The sequence below is a fragment of the Globicephala melas genome, chromosome 3, assembly GCF_963455315.2.
Source record: "Globicephala melas chromosome 3, mGloMel1.2, whole genome shotgun sequence".
Taxonomy (NCBI): Eukaryota; Metazoa; Chordata; class Mammalia; order Artiodactyla; family Delphinidae; genus Globicephala; species Globicephala melas.
Genome location: NC_083316.1, coordinates 101,097,093 through 101,116,501, shown reverse-complemented (window position 1 = coordinate 101,116,501; position 19,409 = coordinate 101,097,093). Strand labels below are relative to the sequence as shown.

Sequence of the window (19,409 nt, the reverse complement as noted above, 5' to 3'; positions counted from 1 at the left end):
AGGACTCTGTCTCCCAGGAACTATTTGTGCATTTTGTATACCAAAAATAGATTTTAATATTAGTGTGGGACAAACACAACAGGTTCTAAAAACATTATATTCTAACCTAGAATTTATTTACGGGTTATCTACCATTTTGGAGTTTGCAAGGCTATCTAGGAATTTAGTACTGTTGCTTTTGTGATAAACATTAATATTCCCACGTGTGCTAACAACACTTGAGGCCCTGGTGCTGTACAAGATACTGAAAACATGACTTGATTACATTTAATTTCAATTATAAAAAGCACTTAAGAACTTTCTACTGAATTAGATTACACCAAATGTTTCTACAGACACTTCATTATCTGAGGCAGGCTTAGTTTAAAATGATCACAGAGAGTGAAAAACACTGTTCATTTTAATAAAATGGGCTTAATCCCATATCATTATTTCACAATTGCATGCTGTAGGTGCTGGTTTATTAAATAAATTTACAAGGGGACTGGCAAAAACACCTATAAAACTGAGTGCTTCATTCAGAGTTCCCCCGAGACAGATCCAGTCACACGGCTTTTTAAGTCTTAACAGAAACCAGAATACTGTGTAAAAAAAAATTTAAATAAAAATGAAGAGATCATATCAAGACACTGAATTGAAACACTGCCTTTTTTACTCAATTTTTAAGCAGTGAATTTTACAACTAATTAAAAATGAAAATGAACTTCTGACTTACAGTATTAAGTAACAGCAGCCAGATAAGTGCAAAGTGCCCCCAAGCCACAGGACTTCCCAAAACATACATCTTCAATTTAAAACAAAGAACTACCTTGAGATCAAATTATTATATATTCAAATCAGGACAAACTGAACATTTTTTGCCTTCCCAACAGTGTTAAACAATTTTCTAAAGTGTTATTGTTTTACAAGCCCCAGTTTGTGTTAGATTTCCAAAAGGGGAAAATTATGATTAAAAACAAAATGATGATTGAAAACAAATGTCTAAAGTTAGTTATTCTGTACTAAGCATAAACTGCACGGCCAGCTTTCATTGGATAGAGCTCTGCAGACACATCTGGCATGCCCATCTCTGATATTTCAGAAATAAAGACAACTTTGTGGTTTGTGGTTAATGATTAAACACCAAGTGAACTTGTGTGCATTCTTATATAGGAAAATCTGCAGCATTTTGAGCATTTCACACTTGTAACAATGTCTTTATTAGGCTTTCCAGAATTAATTGATCTAAAATCCAGTGACTCTCTGATGTATCTATTGGGTAATTAGAACTCTAAGGACCAACACACAAAACACATTATTGACTTTTAGATCTTCAATCAAACAAATATTTACAGATGCAATTTGCAAAACTTATTTCCTTTTAAGTTGGAAACATCTCAGAATCTGTGCTACTGGTCTGAAGCATATCGGGATCATCAATACCCTCCCCAAAAAGTATGATTAAAATATAAAAACAATGCTCCAACCTTTTTTTTCCTTAACATTTTTATTGGAGTATAATTGCTTTACAATGGTGTGTTAGTTTCTGCTTTATAATAAAGTGAATCAGTTATACATACACATATATCCCCATATCTCTTCCCTCTTGCGTCTCCCTCCCTCCCACTCTCCTTATCCCACCCTTCTAGGTGGTCACAAAGCAGCGAGCGGATCTCCCTGTGCTATGCAGCTGCTTCCCACTAGCTATCTCTTTTACATTTGGTAGTGTATATATGTCCATATATACACTACCACTCTCACTTTGTCCCCGCCTCCCCCTCCCCCTCCCCATGTCCTCAAGGTAGGTAGGTCTGCGTCTTTATTCCCGTCTTGCCCCTAGGTTCTTCATGATCTTTTTTTTTTTTTTAGATTCCATATATATGTTAGCATACAGTATTTGTTTTTCTCTTTCTGACTTACTTCACTCTGTATGACAGACTCTAGGTCCATCCACCTCACTACAAATAACTCAATTTCGTTTCTTTTTATGGCTGAGTAATATTCCATTGTATATATGTGCCACATCTTCCTTATCCATTCATCTGTCGATGGACACTTAGGTTGCTTCCATGTCCTGGCTATTGTAAATAGAATGCTACAACCTTTAAGAGCAACCCACACCTACCCTCACAGCCTAGGTTAGTCTCCTCTGAAGACAAATGAAACTTCATAATTATAAGCTTATTTGAAATCAGTCTGCCTGACCTTGAGACCAAGAACAGAAGGGGGGTGAGGCATACTGACCTGGTTTAGTGACCAGTAGCTACAGATATCAGAATATGCTTGTTGTCAATGATCGTTGCTGAAATCTGTCTATACCACACTGGAACAATCAATTTTGTAAATGACTGCAATAATCAAGGAAATTGCCTAATTTATAAATCCTTGCATACAGCATTTTAATGGATTCCTCCATTTTAATGCTGATGCCTTCAGAGTTAAATGAATTGTTGTCCAGGCTGTCATTACACAAAATGATAAAAACATTTGTCTGGTGGGGAAACCTTCAGACCCTCAACCCATAATCAGACATTAGTGACTTCCATGAAAGTTTCACCCTGCTGAGCCCCAGGAAGAGCAAAAGAACGGGCTTATCTGTCCCTCTGCCTTGGTAGAAAGCCCTGTTACAGTTTTGCAACTTAAACAAATTACCTTTCACTGAACTGTAACGCACTGGATGTGTCTCCCAGTTCGGACAGCCCCATATTTTAATAGTTTTTTTTTTTCTCTCTCTCCTGTCTAATGCTAGGGGCATTTTTTACCACCCAACTCAGAATCAGCAGGCTCTGCCGCTCTGAACTCCCAGATCGTGAAGCATATCGACACGATGATGCTGGATGCACCGCAGCAAATGGGTGACATCCCAACCCTTACAGGTAAATCTACAGGCTCCACCTGGAAACCCAGACTGCACACTTTGCTCTTTCCCTAAGCCCACCACACAGAGATTGCTCTTCTCAGTTAAACCTTGGCCAATTGATTCCAGCCAATAGTGTGCTGTCAGTACTTTACTTACTGCTCAATCTCACTAACCTGACATTTATGGTGCACTGATTGGCCTCTGTCAGTGGTGCTGGTTGTAAATTCACTTTGAAAAGCTTTGTGTTAACAGCCTTCAACCAGGCTCCAAGAAGAGTACGAACAGGCAGCCTGACAATTGCTCGACCTCCTGCCCTTATTACAGTGAGTAAATCAGGGTTTGAGCCATTAGGCTGGAGCCTGGGGCCTACACAAAAAGGATTGACATGACAAAAGGTCAACCTCTGTCACACATGTGTAACAATTTGGATAATGGAATTCTGTAACTTATCTGAGCGAGGTGGCAAATGCTTACAAGGAAAAGTATACGCTGTTCTGGCTGCTCTGGCTTTTATGCTAAGTAGTTATACCGGAGTCTGTATGTCTTGTGTAAATACACAAGGAATGTCTGAACTCATGAAATTGTGGAGTATATATGATTCTAAAAAAGAAAAAGAAAAAAGGAGAGCAAGGCAGTTTCATAGTGGTCCCATGCACAGCACTTTTTAGAAAAGCCAAACACCAATGCATCACATCCACCCTCTGAGAAAAGAGGATTTTGATACTGTGGGACATGATTCCTCAGCTGAGTAATAGGCAGTTTTCCGTATTCAACCAAAAACGTTTAAAACTCATAATATTATACAACAACTACACATGGTTTCTGGGTAACACAGTAGATTTCCTTGAATAATTAAAACTGCCTTAATCGACAGTGAAATTAAAAGGCTCCCCTGCAGGTTTCTCTGACCCAGTGTTACCAAAATCACATTTTCATCAGATCACGTGCTGTCACGCAGTGATTGGGGACAGCAGATTTCATCTGTCCAGTAACCTCTGCAATTCTGATTTTAATTTCCATACCCTATTTTTAAGGCAGTGTGGAAAAAGGAAAAAAATTATACAATGTAAGAAAATAGGCAGTTATGGACCAGGAAATACTTGTGAATTACTTTCTTCACATGGACAAAATGCTATCAAAAGAAGCAATCTGTAAACAATAGATAAACTGCACTGACCAATGAGAAAAATAGTCCTGCAGATACAGAACACATCATTCTTTATAAAGTAACTGCAACTAAAACACTGTAGTGTCACATGCATATTTGGATTAAACTTCACTAACATGAGAATTTCCAAACGGCTGTTATAATTTTTTTTAAAGCAGAGTCATTTTTGGACTTAGAAAACCAAGGGTGGCATTTGGTACATAAACCAAGAGGACCAGGACTTTAAATGGACCTTTTCAAAGCCAACTTTAAGTACTAAGTTTTGATTTTTAACACAATTCTGGAAACCATTTCAAGAGGCGGCAGATGGTTTTACAGTTTATGTAAAACTACAAAATGCTCACACTCGATCAAATGGGCACCACTATAAAAGATATCTTCAAATCAAATGAGGCAAAGCCAAAGAGATGCACCAGCTGTTACTCTGCATAATTAAAAACATAATAGTAACTTGACTATGGTTTATTTTGAAGGAGACATTACTTGGATTTCATGGAGTTGATATATTCAAAACTAAAATGACAAGCACTCTGCTATATTAAATGATAAATTGCTAAGAAACACAATTTTTACTTCAATATAGCTGTGACAGCCACATAATTCTGTACCCTGGTGTTTTGGTGAATAAGGCCAAAATGAGCCCACGTCTATAAAGCAAAATATGGAGTATACAGTTACAGCACTATCACTGGAACAATTTTTAAGTGATTTTAATTGAATTTAAAAATGATTTTTATTGAATTTAAAATTATTATTTTCAAGTGATTTTTTTCAACATCTAAATATATACAAATGGGTACAGTACTATAGATGGATTTGGGTCACTTATGGAAACATACATAATACACTTAAAATATGAAATCAATTCATTTCCTTCTAGTACCAATTACCTGTGATGGCTCTGAAATATAAACATTTAGCAGCATGTAATGTCTTTTTAAAATTGGTTTTCATTAATGTCTTTTGACCTAAGCTAAATAGTAATGATGAAAAATAGACCATTTGCTTCAAAGTAAAACTCTTATTAAATCTAAAATATTATGGCACAAAATCAAACCACAAAAAGGACCACATTATGTTATACCCCTTGATTTTCTGAAGAAAAATAATGAAGCTTTCTACGTAGTGCAATTGAAAATGAGACACTCAAATTTTACTCAGGCAAAGAGAAATTCTGTAAAATTAGTACCTTGACTGTAATCCTAACAAGTTACTGCATTATTTCAATTAACAGAAAAACTTTTCTAGGGTGAAAATAAGTGCAATTTATTTTGTCAATGTTGGTAAAATTTCTTGTCAAATCAGACTTTGAGTTGAAAGGCTTGAGTAATTCTAGGCTATCTTAAACTGTAACTTAATTTTAAATTTCCGTATTTTCTTCCAGTAGAATTTAAAGTATACACCATGTACATTCCTCAGGTCCAGTCGTATTAAATTCTGATGTTAAGCAGAAAGGGGAAACCATGTACGACTAGATTAATTTATCTCAAGGGAAAAGGGGCACATTAATAATTGAGATAATGTTTTCATAAATGTTGGAATCAAATGTGCCTTTTCACTTCTTTATTAGAAAACACATTAGGACAAAATTATCTCACTCTCATCAATAAGACCTAATTGCTGAGAAAGACTACGCTTTCTCTGCAAAACATTCAGAAAGATCTTTCCCGTCATGGCCAAATAGCTAGAAATATATCATGCATCCAAGTCTTGCTGGAATACAGGTATATAAGCAAGGCAAGTGACTGTTTAATCCATCCCATAATATTTCTGTTTTAAAGTATCTGAACTTATTATTTTTTTGTAAAACACATTAAAATTCTGATTCTAAAAGAAATTGGCCCAAAAAAGGACTAATAATTTGGCTTTTAGCTTGTTAACCTCCTTAAACTACAAATACCCAAAAGAGTCAAAACATAATGAAGGTAGTGGCATGATATTAAACTTTCTTTAAATTGTATTTTTATGAACCAGGGTTATACATAAAGAAAATATTAACTAAAAGATGATAGCACACTTACAAACCAATCAAACAAGCTCTCCGTAAATGATGTATGTTAAATATTTAAAAAGTCATTTTTCTACAAAAAACAAAAAGAGCTCTTAATGCTTCAACAAAAGGAGTAACTAAAGTGAATCTGATTGTTTCTATAATAAGCCTTCATGTGTATAATAAAGTACAACCTTACTAAAAACAATGAACTGTAAACTGAAACAAAAATCCATCATCTACTTGGAAACAGTGACTAGCAATCCATTTATTGTACTGAAATAAAGATAAGTAACCTTGGTAAGATCCATCAGGACCTGAGTATTGAACTCTAAATATAAAGACATTTCTTCACCTGCAAGTGACTTGAAAAAACATGTGAGAAAGAGAAACGATTCCAGTTGACTTTTAAAATGAAATAGTAATGATCGATTGCTTTTAATTTTTTCAAGATCTGCTTTATGTCGATCTGATAGTCTGGAAGATATCTTTAAAAGTATGTTTTCAAAATGGATAATTATTACATGAGTCATTAAACAATTATTGCCAAAAGCTTCCTATAGACCTACAGTGTATTCCAATTACTGATTCTTTCTAATATAAAAAATATAATAATTAGAATTTTTTCACAATAAAATTTAGATTTGAAAGGAAAGACTAAAATCTGAGGAACAATCCCACATTTAGAATTTTCTGTTATAAATATAACAATTCAAATGGTCACATTTTATAAAAATAATAAATTATAATGCTTAAAAATTAAAAATAAACTTACACTTCATATCTTAAAAATAATTATACTAGTAAAACTCTGAAACCTATTAAATAAGTATTTTATCTTACACATGGACATTGGCACTAAGTTACCCGACCCTGGTCGGTCACATTTATATGATCTCCCAGGAGTCTGATACATATTACATGGCCTCAGTTTTAATATCCCTTCAATCCCCTAAATGCATGTTATTGTAACTATTCTTACAGATGATAAAAATAAACAGATATGTCCTTTTTAGAAGTAGATCATTCAAGCATAAACTCAGCAAGTCTTTTTTTGTAACACAGAACCAAGTCTATGTACCACCCCCCAACACACTCAACTCACATACCCTAAACAACAGGTAAAACTCACTTTACATCCACCAAAGTATCATCAACAACAACAAACTAATTAAATTCCCCAGTCTCTTTGCTACAACAGAATTTTAACTTCATCAAGTACAAGTAAAGGTGCAGAAAAAAGGCTCCATAGTTTTCAGTATTGCTATATATCATCATATCCTATCTGTATAGTGGTCTCCTGCCAACATCCCAATCATTCAAAGCCTTTTAGGAAAACAAAAACCAACAACCACAATAAGCTATGGGATTTTTTTCATATTTGTGGCTTTGTCCCCTGGCACTCTAAAAATAGACAGGCACTAAACCCAAGGCATCAGAGGGCAATGTAATAGTGCTCAGTTTTAACATTTTCAGATAGAACAAATCTGTACCACTAAGCAATTGCTTTACGATTTCCTCAGAAAAGTACTGGCAGATCTTTAACTGTATGGTATAGAGTTCCTAATAATACCAGTGGAACAAGAAAAGTGACTGGAATTGTTTTATAAACTTGAAACCACAGTGGAGGTAACAACTAATTAGTCAAAAGCAAAAAACAACTAGAAAATATTTCAAAACCAGATGATTTCCCACATGTCAGTTTTTCCTATCCAAAAGCTCTAAAGTCTAACTTGACTGAATGTATTGACCATTTTCTCCTGCCCCATTTCCCTATGTAAAATTTGTTAAAAAAAAAAAAAAAGGAACTATTTGGCAACATAAATATGCCTCATTTTTCCTCATTTAAGAATTCTATTCTGAAAGATTAAAAATGTATAATTGTTTTCCAGTAATAATTTCACAATAGTTTAGGCGTGAAATGGAACCTGGGAGCCTGGGCACAGTGCAGTGCACCAGTGGATAACTGTAGGGTACACAGTCCAGTGGCTACCATGTGGTCATCTTGGGCTGCATGGCTATGAGCTCATAGATTTAGTTCCTCCCCTTTAATCAAAGGCAGCTCTGCAGACACAGGCCTTAGTACCCACTGCCAACAGTCATACAAGCGTTCTGGAGACCAAGTTATAGTGCTGGCCAGAGTGGGTGCTCAGCAAAATCTGAGTGGATTATTGAATCGCATGAGTTAGTGACTATAAGGCAACTTGCAGTGAAAAATGATCATCTTGCAGGCTACTGAGCCAAGAGTGGGGGGCAAGCTATTGCAGAAATGAGCCATTAATGGAGCCTTAAGGTCCATGCCGACTTGGCCCCTGGCATTTAAAAAAGTTTGTCTTCTGGCAAATCCCGCTCCATTATATTGCCTGGCCTCAGTCAGATGTACATACTGCTTAAGAGTAAGACTTCTGGCACTTTATTTTCATAAATAACTCTCCATGGTGGGAGTATCTAAAATTGTTGTGGGGGAAAGGGTCTGTCTCTTCCGGAATGGACCTCAATAATCAACCATGAAGATTTGAGGCAAATCTCAGGTTAATAGTTTTCAGATACGTTGTTGACTTTTAAGTAATAGCATCAGGTAAGACTGTACCATTGAAGTACTATCAATTGGGTTATACCAAACTGCCCAGAGTTTTCCTACAGTACCTTGTTGAAGACTGAATAACTGTACTTTGTCAGAGAAGTAGAATTTGTGGTATCTGATTCACAGTATGATTTTGCTTTACATTGGGCACTTTGAAAGTTGTGAAACATGTTACAGTCTCTCACATTCAGCATTTACTAGATTGTTTTTATCTGAGAAAATGAACCTGACTCTCCTTCCTCCTGTTTATGCTTATGTTCCTTCTTGCCCAGTGGGCAAAAACAAAAACAACATGTTGGAAGAACTTAAAATAGGACACAAAATTCACCTAGCTCACATCCCAATGCCCAGCCTCCTCTCCTCAGGTTCTATCTCCTCAGGTGTTTCTCTTTTTCTCAAGATCAAGGGAGACAACAGTCAAATCTATCACAGCTAGAATGGAAGCTTGTTATGGTGATTCCATCTTCAGAAACCTGTAAGCCCTGTCTTCCTGGCTGGGTTGCTGTAGTGCTGGGCCTGGCTCTGCACCTCTTCACTGCAGGTGCTGCAAATACCCGGCATCTGCGTGACCAGAGAAATCGAGCCTCCACTACCCTCTGGGGAACAAGGGAGGCTCTTTGGCGGCCAAAGCTCCAGCTGGGTGGCAAGGTTCTCGGTGGCGGCCGACTTACCTCCCAGAGATGCTGCGTGTTCCTCACGGCGCCGGCCTGCACCTTCTCCGGCGGCAGGAGCACGCCCTGGAAGGGCCCAATCCAGGTGCCCTGCTGGATCCTCTGCGCCGCGCAGATGCCGTAGGCCAGGCCGGGCACGGTGCTGGTGCACAGACACACCTCCCGTGGCAAGTCCCGAAGCCACTCGGGCAGCTCCGGAGGGGGCGCGGCGGCCGCAGCGCTGCTGGTACCCACGAGCCGGCGCAGCGAGTGCAGCGGCCCGTGCATGGGGCACTCGCCGTTGCGGTTGTCTGCGCACATGTCGCAACCTGCCGGAGACACGCGAGAGGGAGGGAGGAAAGGGAGAGGGTTAACCCCGGGTAAACCCCGTGCCAACAGCATCCCCGCCCGGGTGAGCCACCTGCGAGGGAAGTGACGCCGGAGGGCGCCGAGGCCACTGGGAGCAGGGGGAGAGGTGACCCGACGCGCTCCCTTGGAATTCGTCGCACCCAAATCCATCTGGCACAGGGTCGAGGCCCCGAGCGCCTCCAAAAGCCTCCCGAGTTGGGCGCGGACGGCGTTGTCGTCTCCAAGGAACCAATGGCTCTCGGCTTTTCTCCCCGGTCTCTGCCCCTTTCTCTCCCTCTTCCCTTCGGCCTCTAGCTCCCTCTGACCCTCTCCCCTGTTCCCTCGGGTTCTCTCTCTCAGTGGTGTTTCAAAGTGTATTTATCGTTGTACCAAGAGAAAAGGCGGTCTCTCGACCAATCTGATATCTCGGAGAGATTCTACCTTGGTCGCCAGGGTATGTCTGGTTTTCCTTTCTTTACAGTTATAGAAGAGACTTTCAAAATCACCACAGCAGATGGGCGACCGGTCCGGCGCTGCACGCCATCCCCACTCCTCGACCCACGCTCCCCTCCCGCGAGAACGTCCACGTAAGTGGGCGGAGCCGGCCTTGGCCCCGCGGAGCCCCAGTTCTAGACCCCGGCCACAGAGGGCGCACTGGCGCTAGGGTCTCTCGAGCGCCCCGGAAGCGCCCGCTCCGGGCACTCCGGCCAGGTGGGGACGGGTAGGGAAAGGGGGTGCTGTTCTGTCGGGTTTGGGGTGCCCTGTGCTTGCGTGCAAGCTCTTCCCGGAAGCCCGCCCCCCAAAAAACCAACAGCAAATTTAACGATCAAGATAATGGGTCTTTAATGATGATGATAAAGGTTCAATGGAGAGGGCCCCAAATCCTGCCCAGACGGTTGAGCCCGAGGCTAAATGCAATTATTCTGCGTTATAAATTAAGTGAGAGCTGTAGTAAAGCCTACTCTCTCCTATGTTCCTCAGAGCAGCCGGCGCGCGAGGGATCCCCCACGCTCTGGGGCGGCCGGCCGTGGACCCCCAGTGTCCCTCGACTCAAACTGGGCAGGAACAGGTCAAGCAGCCGCGGGAAGCAGGCCTGCGGCGACCATGCTGTCGGATCGCAGCGCCCTCCGGGTTATTAATGGGCCTGGCGGAGCCGCCGTGTCTGCGCCCTGGCCTGGCGGACCGGCCTCTGGGAGGCGGCCTCGGCGCCCGCCGGCGAAACCGGCCTCCCCGGCCCAGCTTCCCTGGGGAGCCACGGCGCCCCTGCGCAACAGAGCCCTGTGGCACTGGGCCTGATATCGGGCGAGCCCCGACTGGCGGAGATGGCAAGAGCTGGGCACCAGCGGATGCGCCAGCGCTAGGCGGCGGGTCCCTCTCTGGGCTCCTGCGCCCAGCCTTGGTCACAGCTAGTCCTGGTGGATCGCCCTGGGTGTGCCCTATCCGTGCTTGAACAATTGAAATGCCCAAAGAACTTGTGAAAAGTGAGTCACTGAGGAACCTTCGAGGAACACCTAATCGCAACCCAGCATGATGTGCGATACCATTTTGCCATTCGCTTCACCGCGAACTGAAGGTTGACTAGGTGAGTATCCTATTTCAGTGAAGAAGGGCTCCAGCCCACGGCGCCTTCCCCTCCGGCAGCTACTCCTCCACTTCCCCCAAAAGAGCCCAGGGAATGAGGGGACCTTTGACCTCAGCTTCTTGAGGGTGTCCCCAGGCCTCTCAAGTGAAAAGTAGCAACCTGTTTCTGCAGGTAGTGAAGTGGCCATGCCTCCTGGACCTCCATCACACAAAGGACCCCTTTTACAGCAAGACAAACTAATGTCAAAACTGTGCCAGGCTCTGCTTTTGACCCTAGGGCTAGATGGAAGGAGGCAGTCTCACCGTAAGTCAACTCCTCCAGAATGCAGACACTTCACACACCCTCTCAAGCTTCTGATTGTGGAAACAAAAACCTTAAGATAAAGAGGGGATAGAAGGAAAGACAATAAAAACTCACAATTACCAAGTGCCTACTATGTGCCAGACACCTACCTTCAACCAAACAACCACCATATTATCTAAATATCACAATTTCCATTTTGTAGAGGAGGCAACTGAGGCTTCATGAGCAATGTAACTTGACCAAGGATCAGAAACTAGAAAGTGGCTGAGAAGGATTCACAATCAGGTCTGCCTGACTCCAAAGCCTCCAAACCTAGAGATCTAAGATTAATGAAAACTAGGAGAATTTTATATCCAAACTCATAACTCAATCAATATCATTGAAATATTTCACTGAAGTCACTATTTGGGGGCTGCAAAACTGTTGTAGCATGATTGAACTAAAGAGATTTCTCTCTTTTTCCCACACTCTTGGGTTTGGGGAGGTTAACATAAGAGGATGATTTGAAAAGTAAGTAGATGATGTCCATAATTTTGAATTTCAGTGCCTAACTTCAGAAATGAGCTTTCAGCACCTTAGCAAAAATAGCTTAAAACAAATGACAATAAGCAAAGGCAATATGCCCATAAAAATAAAAATAAATCACCCCAGGGAGTTAACAGACTTTCCCTTTTTGGTTGGCTCAGTGAAACAAAGGGTGAGAAGAAAGAGCATTTGGTATTTCCTCCCTAACAGTCCATACCAGAGATTCTGTCAACTTACAAGATCTCCACAACCTGTAACGTCACACCCACTACATCAGCAATAAAATGAGGAAAGGTGCCAACTCCGTCCACCACCCACACAGACAACAAGCACACTCCTGTTATTTGTTATGCACGATAGAGTATGGCTAGTCCTTTCTCTAAGAAGTCCTCTAAAGTACTTCTTCAACTTATTAAATTTCATTTGTCTCCATGAAGTATTGAAATATTTAATAGCAGCATTCTGCAGAGTGACAAACTGAGGCTCTCCCAATATGTAGAAGAACACCTGCAGGGTAGGCAAGGCCAACCCACCATCATCAGTCCATCCAGTATAGGTTTTCTTCATTTATAAACCATTTCATGCTATTTCAAAATACTCTACCTGAAAGGCTACGTCAAAATACATGTTATAGCCTAACGTTACTGTTTCTTAATACACAAAACTTCTGCCACTGAAAACATGTGGCTTCTGACTTATGTCTCGGAGTCCCAAAGGAGCCTGAGGACGACTAAAACAAGTAACTGATTAGCTGGGGTTGACAAATGTGGCCCAAGTGGACAAACATTCTAGCAGAGTGTTTTCTAGACAGCAAGCCACTAACACCTACATGAAAAGATTTGAGGAAAAAAGTGGGCTAGATGCCTAAACTACACATAAAAAATACGTATGTATTATATACATGATACAGCATTCCAGGCCAAACAATACATAGTACATCTATTTGTATTCATAAAGAAGAGGCAAGTAAATGTTCCTATTTTCTCTTAAAATCAGGGTAAGTTTTTTCCACAACTTCATAATTATTATTCATAAAATGTTGTCTGTATCTGTGAGAGATATTATATTCCCCAAGCAAGATACTTTGAAATGCCATTTTAGCATTAGGGAATGTAAGAGATCATGGTCTCTTCTCTCCCTTGAATAGATCTGTTAATACTCTTGTTTATGGGTCTCTGAGTAAGAGAAGGAGGTATCATTAAGTTATAGACTAGTTCACCCACTGGCTTCAGAAGGCCAGGCCAAGTGGAGTGAAGACCAGACTCTCACTCTTCCCTCCTTATCCTGTATTGTTCGAATGTTTTTACAAGGGCACGTGCGACTTGTGTAATTGAAAATGGATCTATTTTAAGGTAAAGGAGGCAAAGCAAGCCAGAGTTCTCTGGTATCTCATTTCTCGTTCCAGGAAAGGCGAAATATAAAACGTCTCAGGGCTCTTTCGCCTTCTGGAGAGGTGGGCAGGAGCGCGTGGGCGCAGGCGGAGCGGGGACCCTCGGGACGCGCCTGCCGCGCTGGGCCTTCGCTCCCCAAAGCCTCTCCGCCGCTTTCGCCTGCCCTCACGTATCCTCCGGGAAGGCAACCGAGGAGCAGCTGAAAAGCCTGTCTCCCCGCCTGGGCGGCGGTAACCGCCCGGCTATAAATTCTCTGCGACCGCCGCCGAGGTCGCGGCCCTCTGTCCCACAGGCCGAGCCGGGTGGGGGCCGGCGCCCATCGATCGCCGCCCGCTGACGGCGACGCGGCCCCGGGAGTGCCGCCTGCTGGCAGCTCCGCGTGCTTCGTGGCGGGGGCACTGGGCCTTGGGGTCGCCGAGGGCGCTGGCCGACGGGGCCGAGGGCAGGCGGAGCGCTGTGACTGGGAGTCTCTCGCACCAGAGTTCCACGTCCCCCTCCAGCCCGCACTCCCTGCTTAGCCCTCCCCGCGCCAAGCCACTGGCTGGCTGGGATGGCGGTGGACCGTGCACGGGGTGGGCGCCAGGCCCCCAGCACTTAAGCTGTATGTTGAAGGCCTTGCCCATTTCCTGCCAGCGGGAAGGGGTCTTCTAGGCTCCCAGGAGCGGGTCTAGGAGCAGGTCTAGAGGCGAGGCAGGCCCGCTAGGGGGACCGATTGTGTTCTTGCCCCCGCGGGGCGGCCCAGCTCCCAGGAACCTTCTGGGAGCCTCTCTCTAGAAGAGTTTAAGGCTTCCCTACGCGCTGGGCTTTCCCTGCTCGGCCTGGCTGCCGGCTTGGCCCTGGGACCAAGAGGGAGAGACAAAAGGGGGAGAGAAAGAGGGAGGGAGGAAATGTGGGTTTTATTTGTCTTCTGATGACTGTATTAATAAATTAAATGGCAGCGCCAGTGTGTGAGGGTGAGAGAATATTGCGCCGAGATAAACCTCGCCGGCCCCTGCCCCTGCGAGGCCGCCATATACATTGCGGAGATGATGAATAGGAGGCGCGAGAGGCGATCGAAGCGGGTCTGGGCTGGCTCCACTCTCTCCTACAAAACTATAGGGCAATTAATTGTGGCTTGTCCCCTCATCCTTCATCTTCTGGTGGCACATATCGATGGAGATTACTGCTGATGAACCGTTTTATCACCTTAAATAAACAGTCACCACCTCTTCTAACCTCAATCTAATATATGGCTCTATGTTCAGTTTCAGGGCGCTAGATAACGAATGATGTAAAATAGCTAAATTATGTGTGTTACGGGATGGGGCTGGGCGTGCGCACAAAAAGAGAGCAAAGAAAAAGAAAAAGAGAACAACACAAGAGCCCACACAGTGACGCCGAGCCTCCCTCCCACCGGAGACCACGTCTGAAAGCTAAGTCGCTTGCTGGCCATTGACAGCGGGGAGTAGCGCAGCGAGTGTGCCTTGGCGTCAGGAGAATCCCACTGGTGGGTTACTGGGCTCGGAAGCTTCCCAAACAGGACCTGCGTTTTCCAACTGGGTGGGAAGAGATTAGGGAGGGTCAGTAAACACTCGCCCTCCTTTTCTCTCTTTCCCTGACCTCTCAACCAAACAAACCCCAGATTTCCTTCTCTCCCCAATATCTCTCCTCAAACCCTTGGAAAGGATGGCACTACCAACAGGGGGGCCTCGGGCCCAACTCCAACACCTGCGCACACGCCGGTGCTGTTCCCTGCGCAGCAGGGCTCCCCGAAATACGGAGGAGATAGAGACCTCCAGCTGGGGAAGTTGCGGACTGCCCCGACTCAATTCTCCGCAGAGAGACCCCAGGCGGGATTAGTCCCCTGCTCTCTCCCAGATACGAGGGAGGAATGTCTTAACCAAAAAAAAAAAAAAAAAAAAAACAAAAAAAAACGGGGTGGGGGGTGAAAAGCTAACTGGCTCGGCCGGCTGTCTCCGAACAAACACAAACGTCCGGCGCTCCCCTTGGCCGCTGCTCAATACCTTCCAAGCGTACTGACAGGGTCTCAAACAACGCACCAGCTCCCGGAACCCGAGAAGAGGCCACCGCAACGGAGCCTGACGGAATCAATGGCTTCAGGCAAACCGGCAGCAAATGAGGGCAGTAATACAGGAGGAAGAAAGGTCCCTATCCTCCATTTGCATTACACAAGCTCCACCTGACCATAGAGATGAAAAAAGAGGCAACTAAGCAAGCATTGAGAGCCTCAGTGGAAAGTGTACTTCAATCATAGAATAACTTCATACACGGAGTTAGTTAGATATATACTGGAAGAGCTCACCCGGGCCAGCTTGTATAGTTTCTGCTGGTTTTAAATCTTTTTATGTGTGACAGAGAGCTACAACACCCTTCACTATGGCATTTGCCATAGGTGGCAATAAAGTTTCAAGGTGAAGGTGATACTGAGTCACAGGTGTTACTGGGTTGCTGATCCCAGGCAAAAAGTTACTCTTCTAAAAGGAGAAGTACGGAGGCCCCTTTCTTTGCCTTGTAAGAAAAAGAGAATACGACTCAATATGTTTTTAAATACAAAGTAATAAAACGAAGCAATGCTGAGTGGTCACTTCACAGAATTCTTTTAGAGGGAAAGGGCAATAGACTAAAAGGAAAACTAGGATGATCTGTGCCTGATAAATTAATAGGTGCTTCCCTTCTGCCCGCCTCTCACCCCACCCCCGACCCACATACAACCTGGGAATGGGGAGAAGCTGTTATTCACCATCTTTCAAGTGATATATCAACTTTCCCTGCCAAGGGAAAAAACAGTTTCGCACTGCTTGCATTTCTGAGTTGTTCTGATCCCCTAGTTAGATTAAACTCAATCGCTTCTCACTTCATGTTTGTAAAACACATCTCATGGTTTCAAATGAATGCCTACTCTTGCCCAGAGAAGTTCCTGGAAGCATGGCAGACCTAGTCTCCCAGCATTACATGGAGAGCTACCTCAGCTTGCTATTTCCTTTCTCAGTTGCCCTTTAATTAGACAGCAATGTGAAGCGTAACTCTAATGAGACAATCTGACTTCCTTTCTCTCCTGTCCTTGCCTCTGCACTTTGCACACTGAAGCAGTCCAGTCGACTCAAAAGGAGATAGCAGAAGATTAACACAATAGGAATAATTTGAATAAATCATAATTCATTTCCTCCAGCCATGAAAAAGGGTAGCTAGACAATAAACTGGTTCAATAGGCACATATTAATTAGGAATCTGTCCCAATTCTTTCTCTGATTAGTCTAGGTTTTTCTCTGGTGAAAATGTATTGAACCTCAAGATTGCACTGTAAACAGCACATGGAGCTCAGCGCACAGCCGGGGCTTTGGGGTGCACTGCTAGTGTCTTTTCCAGCACTAATTTAATTCAGAAGAAAGACTGCAAGTTTGATGAAGCACTCTCAGTCCACAGTGACTACATTTCACTTAGAGGTAAGAAATACCTTTTATGAAAGCATTTCTTATCTTTGTATTTTACATTTTTAAAGAACTGCTTTGAAAAAAACACAATCAAGAAATTCAGTAGGAGATATGTATTTTTTGAAATCCATTAAGACAACATAGTTTTATAAAATTTTCTGGAACTCTGAAATATAGGAATTTTCTTAACTGCAGGGCAAATCTGAGTTGAAACCCTCATTTTAAACCAAATACTTTACTCTCAGACTCTAGAAAGGAAAAAAGTAAATACAACTACTCTTTTTATTAATAATAATTATCTCCATTAGAACGATTATCTCCAACCATTATGAAAAGATTAATACACCTCAATCACTAGGGTCATGCTCAGTGTTTTTAATCAAAGTAATACATTTGGGTGTCCTTTAAATAACTACAACCTGTAGTTATTTTGCTTTTACAACGAATTAAGAAGCTCACGGATTAGTAGACATTCTTCAAGAAGGAACTTGTTCAAAATAGAATGATCATATACATTTACAATTAACTTTCCTCATACAGAAGCTAGATGAAGGAATGAGACGAAGAAAGAAGCTGAGCGCTGTTTCAAATCCCGTATTGCTTTCAACCTAACTCTTGACCTGCTTTAATGTTCTCTTCTGGGGTCTCTGGAAGTATACTTAGCATTTATCTCAACACATTAAGTGTAAACATAGCATAACTTCTGAAATTACCAAAAAGAATTGGATATGAAAAATAAATGACTCATCCTTGATCTTCATTTAGAGTTTTGGTTCAAAACCTGAAAATGGAACTACACTTGGGATCAAGAGTTTGAAATTGTGAATACAGGAACGGAAGCTAGAAGAAAATTGATGTTAATTTAGGCATTTTGTCATTTATTTCGGGAAAAGAAGAGCAAGCTTCTTATACTAAATTACTGTTACCCTCATTTAAAAAAATACGTTAAGCCGACAAGCGTGGCTACGGACTGTAAACGTTTGCAGGGTCCAGGATGCACGGAGAATGCGGGATCCGCAGGGAACAACCCTGCCCTGAAGTCGGAAATGTTTTCTCACTAAGCAACTGGCATTCTTTTTCTCTTCCTTCTTCTCTAAAATAAATAGTAAACCTAAGAATAATGCCTGCCTGCAGGGAGAGACTGACCCAGTGTCATCCAAAACTCCTACTTCAGCGAGGCCGGGCCAGCAAGCAGCTCCCGGCCGGTCCCCCGACAACCCCGCGGTCCGAAAATGAGCTGACGAAGTTAACCCCAGAGGTAAGATAGCGAGAAGGAGAAATTAGCTCTGGAATCCACGCTCCCCAGGACCGCTGACAGTCCCTGCCCTGTCCCCTCTTAAGGCCAGGCCAGGCCGGTCCCCGGACACTCCCATCGCGCGCCGCTAGTACCCGCCCCGCGCGAGGCGCAGTACGCCGCGGGAGGGCTGTGATCTGTACTCTCCGGTCCGCGAGCAACTCGGGTCTTAAAGATTCGGAGCTGGGAAGCAGGGAATGGGAGGAGGGGGGAAAGGCAACCCAGAGGTGTCACCCGGCCGTCCCAACCGTTCTCCTTCCTTCTCTAACCCATAAAACTTTGGTTACAGTGGTCTGAGAGGTGCGGGCCCGCGGCCTGGAAAGCCCACAAGCCGCTGTCCCCCTCATTCGACCTGCCTCCCGGACCGGCGCCCGCGCTCGACGGAGCCAGCGCCCCGAAAGAGAGCGCGCGGGCTGCTGCTACGTACGGTTGTTGGGGTCGCTGGTGTGCTGGTTGAGCGGGATGATCTCCATGCGCTGCTGGCCGTACAGGTAATAGTCCAGCTCCTCTGCGCTGCAGCGGAAGCGCGGGGCGCCCCGGACATCCCCGACGCCGCCGCCGCCGCCGCCGCCGCCACAGCCGCCGCCTCCGCCTCCGCACTTGGAGGGCCCCGGGCCCGAGACGGCGCCGAGGCACAGGTCCTTGGAGGGCAGCGGCTCCGCGGCGACGGCGGCGGCAGCCAGAGGCGCGAACACTGGCAGCTGCGCCACGGGCAGGGCCGAGAGACCGGCCAGCGCGGCGGCGGCGGCGGCGGCCGCCGCCGCGGCGCAGGAGGAGGCAGAGGAGGCCGAGGTGGAGGAGGAAGCCGGAGTGGAGGAGGCGGAGGAGAGCGAGGCGGGCCGCGGGCGCAGGCTGTCCGGCTGGGGCTCAGTGCGCTCCGGGGGGGGCGGCGGCTGGAGAGGCTGCGGTGCGCCCAGGGGACCCGCGGCACCGCCGCCCTTGAGCGGGCCGCCGCCGCTGTGCGGGAAGAGTTGCTGCCAGTGCTGCAGATAAGCTGGGTCCACTTTGAGGAATGCCGAGCCGCCGGGGTCTCCGGGCTTCAGCATGTCCGACGCTTCAAGCTGGGGGCAGAGGGCAAAGAGGAGGGTGCGCGTGAGCCGGACTCAGGGCCTGGTGCGAGAGGGGCGGGAAGACCGCCGCCAAGACACTGGAGCGAGAGTTTTGAGTCCTTGGCTCCGCCGGCGGCAACCCAGTTCGGAGGCTCCCTCCTCCCAATTCGGCTGGGGCGCAAAGTTTACTCTGAAGCCGCAGCGCCGCGCGGGGGGAGCTGTGTGCACCCTGCCTTGCCTCCCAGCCCGAGGCGC

The 19,409-nt window shown here is 44.7% G+C and overlaps 1 protein-coding gene across 1 annotated transcript in view; it reads right to left on the bottom strand.

Moving 5' to 3' along the window:
- PRDM6 (PR/SET domain 6) overlaps positions 1–19,151 on the bottom strand; it is a 99,326-nt gene extending 80,175 nt beyond the window's left edge. Inside the window, exons 1-2 of the mRNA XM_030869786.2 lie at positions 18,533–19,151; positions 9,253–9,560 (exon numbers count right to left, since the gene is read on the bottom strand). Coding sequence (XP_030725646.2) covers positions 9,253–9,560; positions 18,533–19,151 — 927 coding nt within the window. The remainder of the gene's footprint in view (positions 1–9,252; positions 9,561–18,532) is intronic.
- Between the last annotated feature and the right edge of the window lie 258 nt (positions 19,152–19,409).